General features: G+C 36.4%; 1 protein-coding gene across 1 annotated transcript; it reads right to left on the bottom strand.

The window, feature by feature from the left end:
* Positions 1–569: 569 nt before the first annotated feature.
* LOC137708804 (7-deoxyloganetin glucosyltransferase-like) lies at positions 570–7,765 on the bottom strand. The gene is made up of 2 exons (XM_068447957.1): positions 7,163–7,765; positions 570–1,551 (listed from the first exon to the last, which is right to left on the bottom strand). The coding sequence occupies exons 1-2, from the start codon at positions 7,683–7,685 to the stop codon at positions 614–616; spliced, it is 1,461 nt and encodes a 486-aa protein (XP_068304058.1). The 5' UTR covers positions 7,686–7,765; the 3' UTR covers positions 570–613.
* Positions 7,766–15,427: the final 7,662 nt, after the last annotated feature.

The raw sequence follows: 15,427 nt of genomic DNA, 5'->3' as shown, positions 1-15,427 counted from the left end.
TCCTTTTTATGCAAGGTTTGTATTCCCAGAAAATAATGAAGTGGTCCCAAATCTTTAATATCAAATTCTTGAGTGAGAGAGTGAATAACCTCATTGATAGCTTGTGATGCACACCTTGTGATGATAATGGCATCAACATATAGTATAGTAGAATTACTACAAAATTGCCAACAGGCTTAACAAATAATGATGAATCTGCATATGTGGTACATGAATTCCATCATGAGCAACTACAAGTTGTTCTCTCTATTCCTCCAATCAATCTCCATTCTATGCAGACAAGATTTAAAAGTGATATTTCTAAGGAAATTGCTCTCTTGGGGCTTCAGGTGTTTTAGTTGAGCTTTCGAAAAGATTAGCGTTTGTTCTCACAACACAATTAGACACATTTTTGTTGTTGTTAAAAGTACTTTTTCAAATAAAAAAAAGTTTACCAAACACTCAACAACTTTATTTTACAACTGTTTATTCTCACAGTACAACAGAATTAGTTTTTTTAGAAAGCATAGCAATACCAAACAGCCTTAAGACCAACCAAAGCAACATTTTTTTTTACACCATAGCAACAAACTAAATCACAGAAAAATTAGATAATTATTCTGATGTATAACATCTAAGTGTTCCTTAATAGAACATTATTCACTAGGTTGTCAAAGTTTGTGGATGAAGAACCAAGTGGACCAGTAGCCTCTTCTGCTAGTTTCTTCCACTCCATGGCCTTATTTTTCATTTTCTTACCCTTCTCTCCCTCCATCAACTCTTTAATAAGCTTCCGTACTCCATCTCTCTTGACATCGTTATCAATCTCCATGCCAATCCCCCATTTATTGCAAGTATAGTAACAGTTAGTTTGCTGGTCAGCAAAAAATGGCCAACAAAGCATAGGCACGCCAGCAGTCAAACTCTCCATGGTTGAATTCCAACCACTGTGTGTTAAAAACGCTCCAACTGATGGATGGTTTAGAACTTGCTCTTGTGGGCACCAACTTGCTATTAGGCCTTTTTCTTTTGTTTCGGCAAAAAAATCAGGTGATAAAATCCCTGATTCACCGATAACCAAATCAGGCCTAATTACCCAAAAGAATGGAAGCTTGCTATTTGCAAGTCCCCAACCAAACTCCACAAGTTGTTCCGGTGTCATGACCGTTATACTGCCGAAATTCACATAAACAACTGAGTTTGGTGCCTTGGAATCGAGCCATGGGAGGCACTCAGTTTCTTCTTTCCATAGACTGTACCCACCAAACTTCGAAGGGTCTTTCGGTATCTGATTGAGAAGTAATTCGATCGGGCCGATGGTATAAACAGGTGGAATATTACGCATAGATGAAAGAGCACGCAAAACATCTTGCTCCAACGCATTAAAAGTAAGAAGAATAACTGCTGAAGCTTTGTGAACTTCATCAGTTACGTTCATGCACAAGTTAAGCATGGTGTCATCGAGATTTGTGGTTTGGAATAAAGTTGGGAGATCCCTCAAACGAATGTCCTTCATTCCTGGAATCCAATTGATGACCTTGTCCAAAAATCCATTTCTCAAATAGCTCTTATCTACATTAAAAACCAATTAATTAATTTAACAAGAATTACATTTGCATGTATGTTTATAAACAAGCAGTTAATTAGCAAATGGTGTTGTTATTGGCAAGCTAAAAAAATCATTTTGCACTCCAAACATTTCATAAGTAGCAAAATAGTGCAAAATAACGTTTTTAGAGTATCAATAACATCTCCATAAAATAACATCTCCCTAAACAAAGTCGTAAAACTTGGCAATGTTATAAAGTAGCAAAAGAAAAATTGGGAATGGCAGAACGTCAAATTTTCTTCCTGCACCTTTTTTATCATGTCTAAACAGAGTGCCATTAATTATTCAGATTTTCATTAGAACCAAGTGTTAGAAAAATCTTGATTTTAGTCATCTGATTAGTAATATTAGTTTTTTTTTTAATACAACAATATTCTACACTAATTTACTGTAAAGGAAGTATGATGGGTTTGAACATGAGACGCAATAGGTTGGAAAAGAAGACTTTAATAATTTGATTAGGTACATTAGTTTGAATATAACATAGCTAGAAAATTATAGGTATACCAAAATAATTTACTTAATCAAATATCTAATTATATTTACAGGGATAAATAATCATATTTATATTCATAGGCATAATGTAGATTATGTTGGAGAGTTGACCTTTGTAATTAGCTTAGTTACCTATTTGGGTCCTTGTAATCAGAATGTAATTAGGATAGATATTATTTAGTGTTTCTTTCCTTTTAAATCAATCTTGTACAATATATATTTTCCTCCTTAGTGAAAAAAATGATATTAGAAAATTAAGCCCCAAAGATAAGCTCTAATTAGCATGGTATTAGAGCAGAGATCCTAGGATTTCTGCTCTACCCATTCCCTCAAGCAAACTCGGCCTTCCCATGGAGAACCTACCACCACTCAACAATGAAAACAACCTTATCCTAACCAATCCTACTAAACATTAGAACCCTAAACACTACTACCCTAATCGACCCTACCATGAATCCTCTTCCTGTTTGAGTTCTTCCGACATGCCTCTGGGGTCCTTAGGTAACTGTGGTTATGCTTTTAATATGAATAATGGTGATACTCAATCTAGTTGGATCATTGACTCCGGTGCCACAGACCATATGACCTATGACCCCACTAATTTAGCTTGTGATACTGTTTCACTTCGACGAAATATTACTAATGCTAATGGTGTCACCTCACCGGTAACTGGCGCTGGCACTGTACGCCTCACAATTACCCTCTCTTTGCTGCATACACTACTTGTACCTTCACTAAAGCATAAATTAATGTCTTCTGGCCAAGCTACTGAGCAATTGAACTATTGTGTACTATTGTATTCAAAGTTTTGTCTTATTCAGGATATTCTCATGAAGGAGATAATTGGTCATGGTACTAAGAGGAGGGATCTTTATTTTGTGGATGATGTCAATACAGGACGGGACAATCTCACCCAAGGAGTCGTTGATCACAAGCGACATCAGATATGGTTATGGTATTACCGTTAGGGACATCCGTCTTTTAGTTATTTACAGCATATGTTTCCGGATCTATTTGTTGGTTGTTCGATTTCAGACTTTAAATGTGACGCTTGCATACTTGCCAAAAGTCACCATATTTCTTATCCATTGAATTCTAATAAAAGTGTTATTCCTTTTGGTCTTGTTCATTCGGATGTTTGGGGACCATCTCCGATTACTACTTCATCTGGTATTAGGTGGTTTGTAACTTTCATAGATGATTGCACACGGATGGCATGGTTATACTTCCTTAAGCATTAAAGTGATGTGTTTCTGGCATTTAAGACATTTCACACCATGGTTCAAACACAGTATTCAACTACAATCTAGATTTTGCGTTCTAATAATGGCGGTGAAAATGTTAATTATGATTTTACACATTATTTAACTAATCACGGAATCCTCCACGAGACTACTTGTCCTTAGACTCCTTAACAGAATGGGGTGGCTGAGCGCAAAAATCGCCATCTATTAGAAACGGCTCAATCGCTATTGATTGGGGTGAATGGTCCCCGCTCCTCTTGGGATGTTGCTCTTCAGACTGCCACTTACCTTATCAACCGCATGTCATCTAAAGTATTTAACTTTCTTATACCTTTGCAAGTTCTTGCTACATTCGTGCCTTTACCGTCCGTTTTAGTGCTCTCACCGTGAGTTTTTAGATGTGTTTCCTTTGTTCATCTACATAAAAATTAACGGACAAAACTTGACCCATGTGGTATCCGTTGCGTTTTTATAGGTTATGGACTACATCAGAAAGGGTATCGTTGCTACCACCATCCTTCATGTCAGATGTATACTACCATGGATGTTACTTTTTCTGAGTCTGAGATGTATTACTCTTCGGCTTCTTCCAACCCTTCTCTTCAAGGGGAAACACTACATGGCGAGCAGGTTTGGACCCTGGTTGCTAGCACTGATCTTCCGCTGCCACAATTAGCCAAGCCTGTAGTGGCTACACTGCCAACCCAGCCAATAGAGGCAACATCACTGCCCACAGAACCAGCGGGCACGGCAGTGCCGTCCTCACCCATGGTACCAATGCTACCACTTGCCGATCTTGAAACTTCTACTGATACTACTCCCCATCATCTCAAAATATAGTACCACCAGATGATCATACTCCTGAGAATATTCCTGAGGTAAGATCTACTATCCCTATTGATGTATCCGATGTTCCGAATTATCAATTACCTTTCAGGCACAACCAGAGAAAGCCACCCAATTGATATTCACCGGAAACAACGAAAGCCTCTAAATATTTCATTGCCAACTATATTTCATCACATAAATTATCAGAACCCAGCAAAGCTTTTGTACAACAAATATCCAATGATAGCACACCAAGTTCATTGAAGGAGGCACTATCTGATGATCAATGGACCAAGGCAATGGAGGAAGAAGTGGATGCACTTCAGAAAAATCAAACATGGGATTTAGTTCTGCTACCTCGAGGAAAGAAAAGAGTGGGATGTCGATGGGTGTACACCATCAAGTACAAAGTTGATGGGTCGATTGAACGATACAAAGCACGATTAGTGGCCAAGGGATACACTCAGACGTATGGTGTTGATTATATAGAAACATTTGCTCCGGTAGCAAAGATTAATAAGGTAAGAGTGTTACTTTCGTTGGCGGCTAACTTGGATTGGTTATTACAACAATTTGATGTGAAAATGCTTTATTACATGGTAATCTTAAAGAAGAAGTGTATATGGATATTCCACCTGATTATGCATCGGTTTCACAACCCGGAATGGAGTGTAAGTTAAATAAGGCATTGAATGGATTGAAACAATCACCTTGGGCATGGTTTGGTAGGTTCCGGACGACTATAAGGAAGTATGGGTTCACGCAGAGCAATTCCGATCATACACTTTTCTTGAAACGTCAAATGGGTAAATTGACAGCACTTATTATTTATGTGGATGATATGATTGTTACGGGTGATGATAAAGAGGAAATCTCAAAGCTGAAAGATTATTTAGCAAGTGAGTTCGAGATGAAAGATCTTGGTGGATTGAAATATTTCTTGGGTGTAGAAGTAGCTCAATCTAAACAGGGTATATTTCTATCTCAAAAAAAATATGTTCTTGACTTGTTAGCCGAAACCGGAATGCTTGATTGTAAATCGGTTGACACCCCTATAATCCAAAATCACCATCTTGCCGTACACCCTGATCAAGTTCGCACTAACCGACATCGTTATCAAAGGTTAGTTGGGAGGTTAATTTATTTATCTCATACCAATCCTGATATTGCATATGCAGTAAGTGTTGTTAGTCAATTTATGCATTTCTCGAGTGACACTCATATGGGTGCGGTTGAACGCATTCTATGGTACCTAAAGTCCTCCCCGGGTAAAGGCATCATGTTTTCCAAGAATGGTCATTGCCGGATAGAAGGTTATACCGATGCAGATTGGGCAGAGAATATTACTGATGGACAGTCCACATCTGGATACTTTACATTAGTGGGGGGAAATTTAGTGACTTGGCGAAGTAAGAAACAGAAAGTGTTTGCTTTATCAAGTGCAGAGGCGGAATACAGGGGTATGGCAAAAGGAGTATGTGAATTATTATGGCTTCGAAGGTTACTCGCAGAACTCAAGTGTCCTTCAATGTCGGCTTCGAATTTGTTTTGTGATAATAAAGCAGCCATTGATATCTCACCCAATCCAATCCAGCATGATTGCACGAAACATGTGGAAGTTGACAGACACTTCATTAAGGAGAAGTTGGATGGGAATATTATTCAATTCCCGTTCGTAAAGTCAGATGATCAATTGCGGACATTTTAACCAACTTGAGGGGAAGTGTTGGAGAGTTGACCTTTGTAATTAGCTTAGTTACCTTTTTGGGTCCTTGTAATCAGGATGTAATTAGGATAGATATTATTTGGTGTTTCCTTCCTTGTAAATCAATCTTATACAATATATATTTTCCTCCTTAGTAAGAAGAATAATATCAGAAAATTAAGCCCAAAGATAAGCTCTAATTAGTAGATTATTTTGACAGATAAATAGATAAAAAGAGCTTCAAAATTTTAAATTTCAACCAAAAATATTAATAACTTTACGCATGCTGACGTGCAAACTCGACACACTACCATGCACACTTTCTTTCTCTAGCTCTCATCTTTCACGTGGCTTTTTTTCTCTTTCCCACCAGACTTATGTCTCTTTTTTTGTTACCTATCTTTCTCCGTCTTCTCTCTTCCCCTCTTCTCTCTCCCGGTTCTCTTCCTCTCTCCACTTTCACCTTGCCCCCCTCTCTCTCTTATATATATATATATATATATATATATATATATATATATATATATATCTTAAATTATTTTCATGAAATTTTATTCATGGAAAACACTCAATTTTTTTTTTAATTTATAAAAAGTATATTTTCTAGAAACAGTGTCACATGTTTTTGAAATAGTTACCACTGTTTCTAGAAATTAATTGTTTTTAAGAAACAATGTTTCTTAGAGTAGTGTGACAATTAACATTTATTTATACCATCTCTTTAATAGAGGTAGGCTCACCAACAAATGTAGATTTCATCTCTATTAAAGGGATTGTACAAATTGATGGTAAGAATAACATTTTTGTATTTCTTATTACTAAAATTTCATTAAGTGTGTTTTTTATTAAAGATAAGAATAACATTTTTGATGAGGTGTATTACTTTTGCCAAGGAATATATACATACATATATGTATGTATGTATGTATGTATGTATGTATGTATGTATTATTGTGTCCTACAAAATTATAAAAAGTAATAGCTGTAGTAACCAATGTACCTACTTATATCTATTCAAATTCATGCAACTAATTAAAAGGACAGAATAATGCACCTAATTTGAAAGCTTCAAGGAAAACAAGTTGGACATTACACATAAAAGGAAAAACAAATTAAGGAGGAAAGCATCTTGTAGTATTCCTATATTTGATTTACAATTGCCTGCTCACTAACTTAACCCTAGACACGAAAAATAACAAACTATTTATATGTGTGTGCTATCTTGACTGGAATTGAGGAATAAACGTAAGACTACGCTAATTTTCTAATTAAGAGTCATTAATTAATTGATATCAGTCTCACCTTTGAGTGGTACAAGTCCCTTTTCGATCAAAGCGCGGTAGTGTTTAAACCCCATGAAGCTGCATGCAGCAATAGTGAAGAACAAGGCAATAGGGAGTCCAAATTCTTCAGCAGCTGTGATGGCGAATGGGGACATGAATCCATCTGAAACAATACAAGTCACTGGAGGAACACAGCTTGCCTTTTCATTGAGTCTTACAAGGAGGTCGCGGAACGGAGCCAAGAATCTATCTTTCATGACGGCCTCAGCAAGCAAAGTGAAATCTTGGGTAGCATCCTCATCCAAATCCGGAAGGCCATCTGGGATCGCTTCAAACCGAAAATCCGGCAAGCCATCAAGAGACTTGGGGCCTTGAGACTTAAGAAAGCGCTTGTGATTGAACTCTGTGTTGACAAAGGTTATGTGAAAGCCTCTAGTGTGAAGGAGCTTGGCTAGTTTTAGCATTGCCTTTATATGGCTCTGCGCAGGAGCCGGAATACAAACCGCATGAGGCTTATTGGCAGATTCTACAGTGGAACACATACTTCTGTATTTTCTGATTACTCCAAAGTCACAAATGTGTTGTAGTTTTACACAAATGGAGATTACTTTATAGGAATGGGACGATCAGTGTGCTAGCTACTATCACCGTGCTTATCTTCTTTTCCAGAAGAGTCCCGTCCTTAAAAATGACATTGTGGGTACACATAAAATTTTCTCCACATGTAGGTCGACCTACTTTTCTGTAGAATCTTAAATTGTTTGAATTTGTTGGAAATCATAATTGGTGATTGGGTCAGTGGGGTCCTGGTTCTTCATAACTAAGTCATGGGTCCGCATATTAATTATGAGTAATGCTATTCATACCATATTTTTGTACCACATTTTCATACTAGCTTAGATAGCATTTGATGTGGACAGCCACATCATTTGAATTAATCAGATTTTTAAATTTAGTTCATTATTTAATAAACTAATAATTAAGAAAAACTAGTTAATTAAATGATGATTATGGTATATGAGGAGTCTTTCTCCTTCATCACCTAAAGTGGTATAGAAATGTGGTACAAAAACATGGTATGAATAGCATTATTCTTAATATAGTGGAACTTGACAGCAGCATGCATGGTGTATTTAGCTTATCTCAAAATGTGATATTGGATCAATGGTCATGAATCAATTTGAGTTTGTTGATAAGCTGGCAGGTTTTACTTTCATCTGTGGCCATGGGCCTTATTAACTCAGCGGAATTGAAGCATGAAGAAGAATCAACTTAGAGAGAGAAACTGTAGAGAGAGAAGAAGAAATAAAGCTCATAATAATTGTTAGTGAGTAAATTGTGATATGATGTGGCTGTTGTATTTCTAGCTCATATTGCTAGGATGATTAGCTAAATTGTGTGTATGTTTTCTTATCTAAGTCTCATAGGTCTTAAATAAGTAAATGTACATGTGTCTTCATCTCATAGGGTGTAAGATGGATGGCTAGGATTGCTTGGATGTAATTTTGAATACTGCCAAAACAGAAATGTAAACAATTAAGAAGAGAGAGATATTCCTCTCTCACTTGGTGATGAATGAAAGTGTGTGAAGAATTTTGCAAAGTCATTTTTTCTACTCAGTCTCTCTCTATTGCATCATCTTCTCCATTTTTGTACTGTTAATTCTTCCATTCTCTGTTAGAATCTGTGAGTCACATCTCACAAAGCTCAATTTCTTCTTACACTAACATGGCCTTAGAGCCAGGTTGGGTCTAAAATCTCTGGGCGTTGATTTTGTGAGAGATAGTGAGCGAGTGTTTGCAACACATCATTGCAAAGAAATAGTAGAGAGAGGTGTGATCTAAGTCTAACATGGCTGGATCTGGTGGAAGGGAGCTTCGAGCTCCGGTATTCAATGGAGAAAGTTTCGATTTCTAGCAGATTCGAATGAAAACAATTTTCTGATCTCACGAGTTATGGAACATTGTTGAGCGAGGGTTTCCTACTTCAGCAAAGGAGGAAGGAGAGCTCACTGAGGCGGAGAAGAAGTTGCATAGTGAAAATCTAGTCAAGGATGCAAGGGCTCTTGGAATTATTCAGGGAGTGGAATCGGATCAAATTTTTCCACGCATTGCAACTTTGGAAACTGCGAAAGCAGCTTGGGATATTCTAAAGCAAGAGTATGTAGGGGACAAACAGGTACCATCTATGAAATTACAAGGTCTGTGTCATGATTTTGAGTATACCCGTATGAGTGAAAGTGAATCTCTAGCTGCATATTTAGCTAGGTTGTTTGATTTGATAAAACAGATGCGAAATTATGGAGAAGGCCTTAGTAATCAAAGAATTGTGAAAAAGTTGTTGATTAGTTTACCCAGAACATATAACAGTATTGCTTCTGTTACAGCAAACACTAAAATATTGATGAAATTGATGCACAAGATGTGGTTGCTACATTGAAAGGGTATGAACTAAGATTAACCATACATGAAGAGAGTAGCACTGAACGTGCATTTGCTAGCTTAGATATTTCATCTAAGAGCAGTAAATTTGATAATCAACATACCAATACTGGTGGATCAAAATCTCAGAAGAACTTCAAGTTCAAAGGTAAACAGTGGACTAACAGGTTTACTCTAGATGTAAGGAATGAAGCTAATAACACGGAGGTGCTTGTAAATACTTTGATAAACTTCACTATGGAGAATGTTGGTTGAAAGGGAAGATTAATGTCACAAGTGTGGAAAACTTGGTCATATTGCCAGAGTTTGCAATCTTAACAAGAATGTTCAGCAAGGGAATTTTGCAAACAAAGTGGGAGAGCAAAGAAACTTTGCAAACAAGGTGGGAGAACCTGGAAATCTTTTCATGGTGAAGCAATCAAATGAAGTGAAAGCTGCTAGTGATGCCTGGTATATAGACAGTGCGTGCAATAACCATATGACCTTGAGAGAAGAGTTACTTGTGGACATTGATAGAAGTGTTCAGGCAAAAGTGCAAGTTGGCACAAAGGATCTGGCTGATGTGAAAGGCAAACGAACCTTGGTTATTGATACTGACAAGGGAAAGAGGTACAAAAGAAAAGTTATGTTAGTACCTGGACTAGCAGAGAACCTTCTTAGTGTTCGACAGATGACTAAACATGGGTATTTCTTAGTGTTTGGTGATTATAAGGTGGATATTTTTTATGACAGAACTCTGACAAATTTAGTGGTTAGTATGAAGCAAAAGGGGAACAGATGCTTTCCACTTGTGTTCAAATCAAATGATCAATTAGCACTGAAAACTAATATGCATCAATTTAGTACAATGTGGCATAAAAGGTTTGGTTATCTGAATTATAGGAGTCTGAAACAATTGCAGGAGCATGACATGGTTCTTGGATTACCTAAAATGCATGACAGTGAAGATGTGTGTCAGGGATGTGCATTTGGATAGAATCACAGAGAATCTTTTCCAAGGGAATCAGTTTGGAGAGCAAGTCTGCCATTGGAGCTCATACATTCAGATGTGTGTAGTCTTATGCAAACACCAATAATAAATGGAAATAGATACTTTGTTACATTCATTGATGACTACTCGAGGATGTGCTGGATATATCTTTTGAGACACAAATCAGATGTTTTCCATGTATTTAAGAAATTCAAGGCTGGAACTTCAAAGTGGCTATTCTATGAAGAAATTGAGAATAGATAGAGGAGACGAATTCGCCTCAAATGAGTTCGAAAAGTTCTGTGAATCTGAGAGTGTTTAATTCAATGGGTTATTCTCTTATTCCAGGAAATATGAGACATAAGCTTGAAGAAACTAGTGTTATTGGTATCTTTATCGGATATAGCACTTGTGAGAAAGGATACAGATTGTTGAATCCTGAAACACAGAAGGTGATACTCTCAAAGGATGTGATTTTTGATGAAAATGGCAAATGGGATTGGGAAAAACATAAGGTCAAGGAAGTGTGCATTCCATTTTCTGCAAATGAATCTCTGGAAATGAATAAAGTTGATGAACGTTCAGATTCCATGGAACCAACTATTTTTGGAGGTTCTTAGATTCAAATTGCAGACTGTCCACCTACTGACTATGGTGAATCAAGCAGCTCAATTTCTACACCTCAGTTTGATAATACTCCTTTGAGATATAGAAATCTGAGTGAAATTTATGAAAGATGTCATGTGTGTATCATTGAACCAGAGTGCTATAATGAAGCTGCACAGGATAAAGCATGGAAGAAAGCAATGGAAGATAAAATTGGCATGATTGAGAAAAATCAAACTTGGGAACTAATGAAAAGACCATCTGATAAACCTGTGATTGGAGTGAAATGGGTGTACAAAACTAAATTGAACTTGGATGGGTCAGCTCAAAAGAACAAGGCTAGACTTATTGCAAAAGGCTATGCACAAAAGCCCGGAATAGACTATAATGAAACCTTTGCACCTGTTGCAAGGTTAGACACAATTAGAACACTGATTGCACTGGCTGCAAAGAACAAATGGAAACTATTTCAATTGGATGTGAAATCAGCATTCCTGAATGGTGTGTTAGAAGAGGAAGTGTATGTTGATCAGCCAGAAGGGTTTATTGTGCAAAGAGAGGAAGATAAGGTTTACAAATTGCATAAAGCATTGTATGGTCCAAAACAGGCACCTAGGGCCTGGTATGGTGAGATAGACTCATATCTTACACTATGTAGGTTTAAGAAAAACATCAGTGAGGTAACTCTGTATACCAAGTGTAAGGGAGACTCAGAAATAATTATAGTATCAATTTATGTTGATGATATAATATATACTGGAAGTTGTTAAAAGTTTATGAATGATTTTAAATCTGATATAATGCACAAATATGAGATGATTGATCTGGGACTCTTACATCATTTTCTCGGTATGAGAGTAATGCAAACTGAGGAGTGTATTTTCATTCACCAGAGAAAGTATGCTTCATCTCTACTGAAGAAATTTGGACTCCAGGATTGTAAATCTGTGAGTACTTCATTGGTTCTAGGTGATAAACTGAGAAAATAAGATGGAAGTGGAGCTGCAGATAAAGCTCAGTATAGACAAATTGTAGGCAGTTTGCTGTATCTTACAACAACTAGACCTGACATAATGTATGATGCATGTCTATTATCACGGTTTATGCATTGCCCTACTAACAAGCATTATGGGACAACAAAAAGAGTACTAAGATATGTTCAAGGAACTCTTGATTTTGGCTTGGAATACAAGAAAGGTGAAGGAGCAATCCCAGTGGGATTAAGTGACAGTGACTGGAGTGGTTCAGAGGATGATATGAAAAGCACATCCGGGTATGCTTTTACCTTTGGCAGTGGGGTTTTCTCTTTTTCTTCAGTCAAGCAACAATGTGTTGCATTATCCACAGCTAAAGCAAAGTATATCAATGCATCTGAAGCAACAGCACAGGCTACTTGGTTAAGATTTGTCTTGGAAGACTTTGGTGAAATGCAAACAGTCACAACACCAATGAATTGTGACAATACTTCAGCCATAGCTATCACTAAGAATCTTATTTTTCATCAGAAAACCAAGCCTATAAATAGAAGATATCATTTCATAAAGGAAGCATTGCAGCAAGGAGTGATTGACCTGGTTGATTGTTCTACAAAGGAGCAAGTTGCTGATATTTTTACAAAAGCATTGGCAAGGGAGCAATTCACCTATCTTAGGGAACTTATTGGAGTTAAATCGGTTCATAATTTAAAGGGAGCTGTTAGTGAGTAAATTGTGATCTGATGTGGCAGTTGTATTTCTAGCTCATATTGCTAGGATGATTAGCTAAATTGTGTGTTTGTTTTCTTATCTAAGTCTCATAGGTCTTAAATAAGTAAATGTACATGTGTCTTCATCTCATAGGGTGTAAGATGGATGGCTAGGATTGTTTGGATGTAATTTTGAATACTGCCAAAACAGAAATGTAAACGGTTAAGAGGAGAGAGATATTCCTCTCTCACTTGGTGATGAATGAAAGTGTGTGAAGAATTTTGCAGAGTCATTTTTTCTACTCACACTTTCTCTATTGCATCATCTTCTCCATTTTTGTACTGTTAATTCTTCCATTCTCTATTAAAATCTGTGAGTCACATCTCACATAGCTCAATTTCTTCTTACACTAACAATAATTTGATTGCTCTTGAATGAATTGAACACAGAATTATACTGATGTGGATCAAGAATAACTAAAACATAATTACTTAAGCTCTAATTAACCTACACTGGTAAACCTAACCAACTTTTTAATTGATTCTGGCAATCTTAGAATTCATCCAATGCATTTTTGACACCTGCTATTATTCCTCCTCAACCTCATCTTGGATATCCAAACTTGATGTTAGAGCAGTGTTTAAGAAAGACCGGACTATGCATACCTTTAGTCAAACATAAATATTTAGCTCTCTGTTCATATATTGGAATGTATTGAACTGATCAACTTCTGCACATTTTCAAAACAAAACGGTAAGAAAGACCGGACTATGCATCTAGATGCTTAATTCTTGAATGAAAGGCAGGATATGGAATACGAGCTCAATCAAGGGAAAAAAAGGATCAATTAACCACCTATACATTATGTTTGAACATGGGTTTTTGGAAGTCTCAAGGAACTTTAGGTTCCATATTGGGACTGACCTACGTTTTGGGCTACTGGGCTATAGTCCATACGAGTTTTTCAAAAACATGGAATATATTTTAGATTTTAGCCCAGATCAAGACACAATCCGACGTGATTTTGCGTCGCAAGGAGTAATACGGTGCGCTTTGATCTTTTATTTAGAATAAACTTCAAATTGATCTTTTATTTACAATAAAATTCAAAGACGACAACCTATCATAGGGGTGGGCACTTGGAACCGAAACACGAACCAAACTGAATCACACCGAATGGTTCGATTTTTTGCAGTTTTGAAATAGTTTCAGTTTGAAATGAGTAAAAATAGTTTGGTTTTGGTTCCTAATATCTGGAACCGAAACACACCGCAAAATACAAAATACAAAATACCAAAAAAATAAAAATAAAAATTAAACTGTTTAATAGCCAATTAAGTGTTGGGGTGTAATTGGTTATTGGTTGGAGTGTAATGGACTCGACCACAACAACAAGCTCCAAGGCAATCTCAAACTTTTAGTTCACATGGTTCAATGGCTTCTCATTCTCGATTTCACTTTCACAAGGTTCAAGGTTTTCCCAATTATCGCCTTCTCAAGCCCATTGACAAACTCAAGGGCTCCTAAACCTTTGAAGAGTAAGTGTCCAAAAAAATGGAAAATGGAAAGGGTTCAACGATTCAAAGTAGTGACTTGAAACACCAAAACTTTTATATTGGATTGCATGAACAATTTATTCTTTCAGGTTATAAGGTATTTTGACGTATGACTTTGTTTTAACTTGAATTTTAGTGTGGTAAACTTAACTTTTTCAAGTAGGTTGTACTAATGCTATAAAGCATTTTGATGTTGAACTTTTTTTTTTATTGGGTAAGGCTAGGGAGACAAAATTTAGTAAACTAAATGATATGGAAGTTGATGATGAGATTATTACTTAAGCGTTGAATTTAATGTTACGGTGTGCACAACTACGAGTTAGTATAACTATTGCTCTTCTCTATGTTCTACTTGTATTAAAGGCAAGATGAGTAATTAAATTGCATTTTCATGTAAAACAAGAAAGGCCAAAATTTGTCTTTGACAAGATACATTCAGATGTTTGGGTCTTTCGCCTTAGAAGTGTATAGAGGGTTGTAGATATTATATCAACTTTATAGATCAGTATTCTAGGTTTATATGGATTATTTTCATGATCAATAAATCAGATGTTTTTCAATCGTTGTCAAGTTCTACGCTTTTGTTCTCAATAAGTTCAATGTGGTTATTAAGTGTTTGTAATCTGATGGTAGTGGTGAATATGTGAGTAAATTAGTTAAAAGGTTTTTAGACAGTAAAGGGATCGTACATCAAGTGACATGCCCTCATACCCCTCAACAAAATGGCATTGATGAGAGGAAGCACATTCACTTGGTTGAGACATCACTAACTTTGATGAATGAAGCACAAGTTTCTATGTCATTTTGGTATCATTCTTATTCACATGCTGCATTCTTAATAAATACAATGCAATGTATACTTCTAGACATGAAATCCCTATATCAATTCATGTTTTGACAAAATCTTGAGATTCATGTTCTGAAGATATTTGGGACTACAGTGTATCCTTTACTCAAACATTTCAATTCACATAACTTATAACCAAGATCCATTCAATAGGTTTTTTCTTGGTTTTACTCAAGGAT

Source organism: Pyrus communis, chromosome 11 (assembly GCF_963583255.1).
Source record: "Pyrus communis chromosome 11, drPyrComm1.1, whole genome shotgun sequence".
Classification (NCBI taxonomy): Eukaryota; Viridiplantae; Streptophyta; class Magnoliopsida; order Rosales; family Rosaceae; genus Pyrus; species Pyrus communis.
This window is presented reverse-complemented; position numbering and strand designations above follow the sequence as displayed.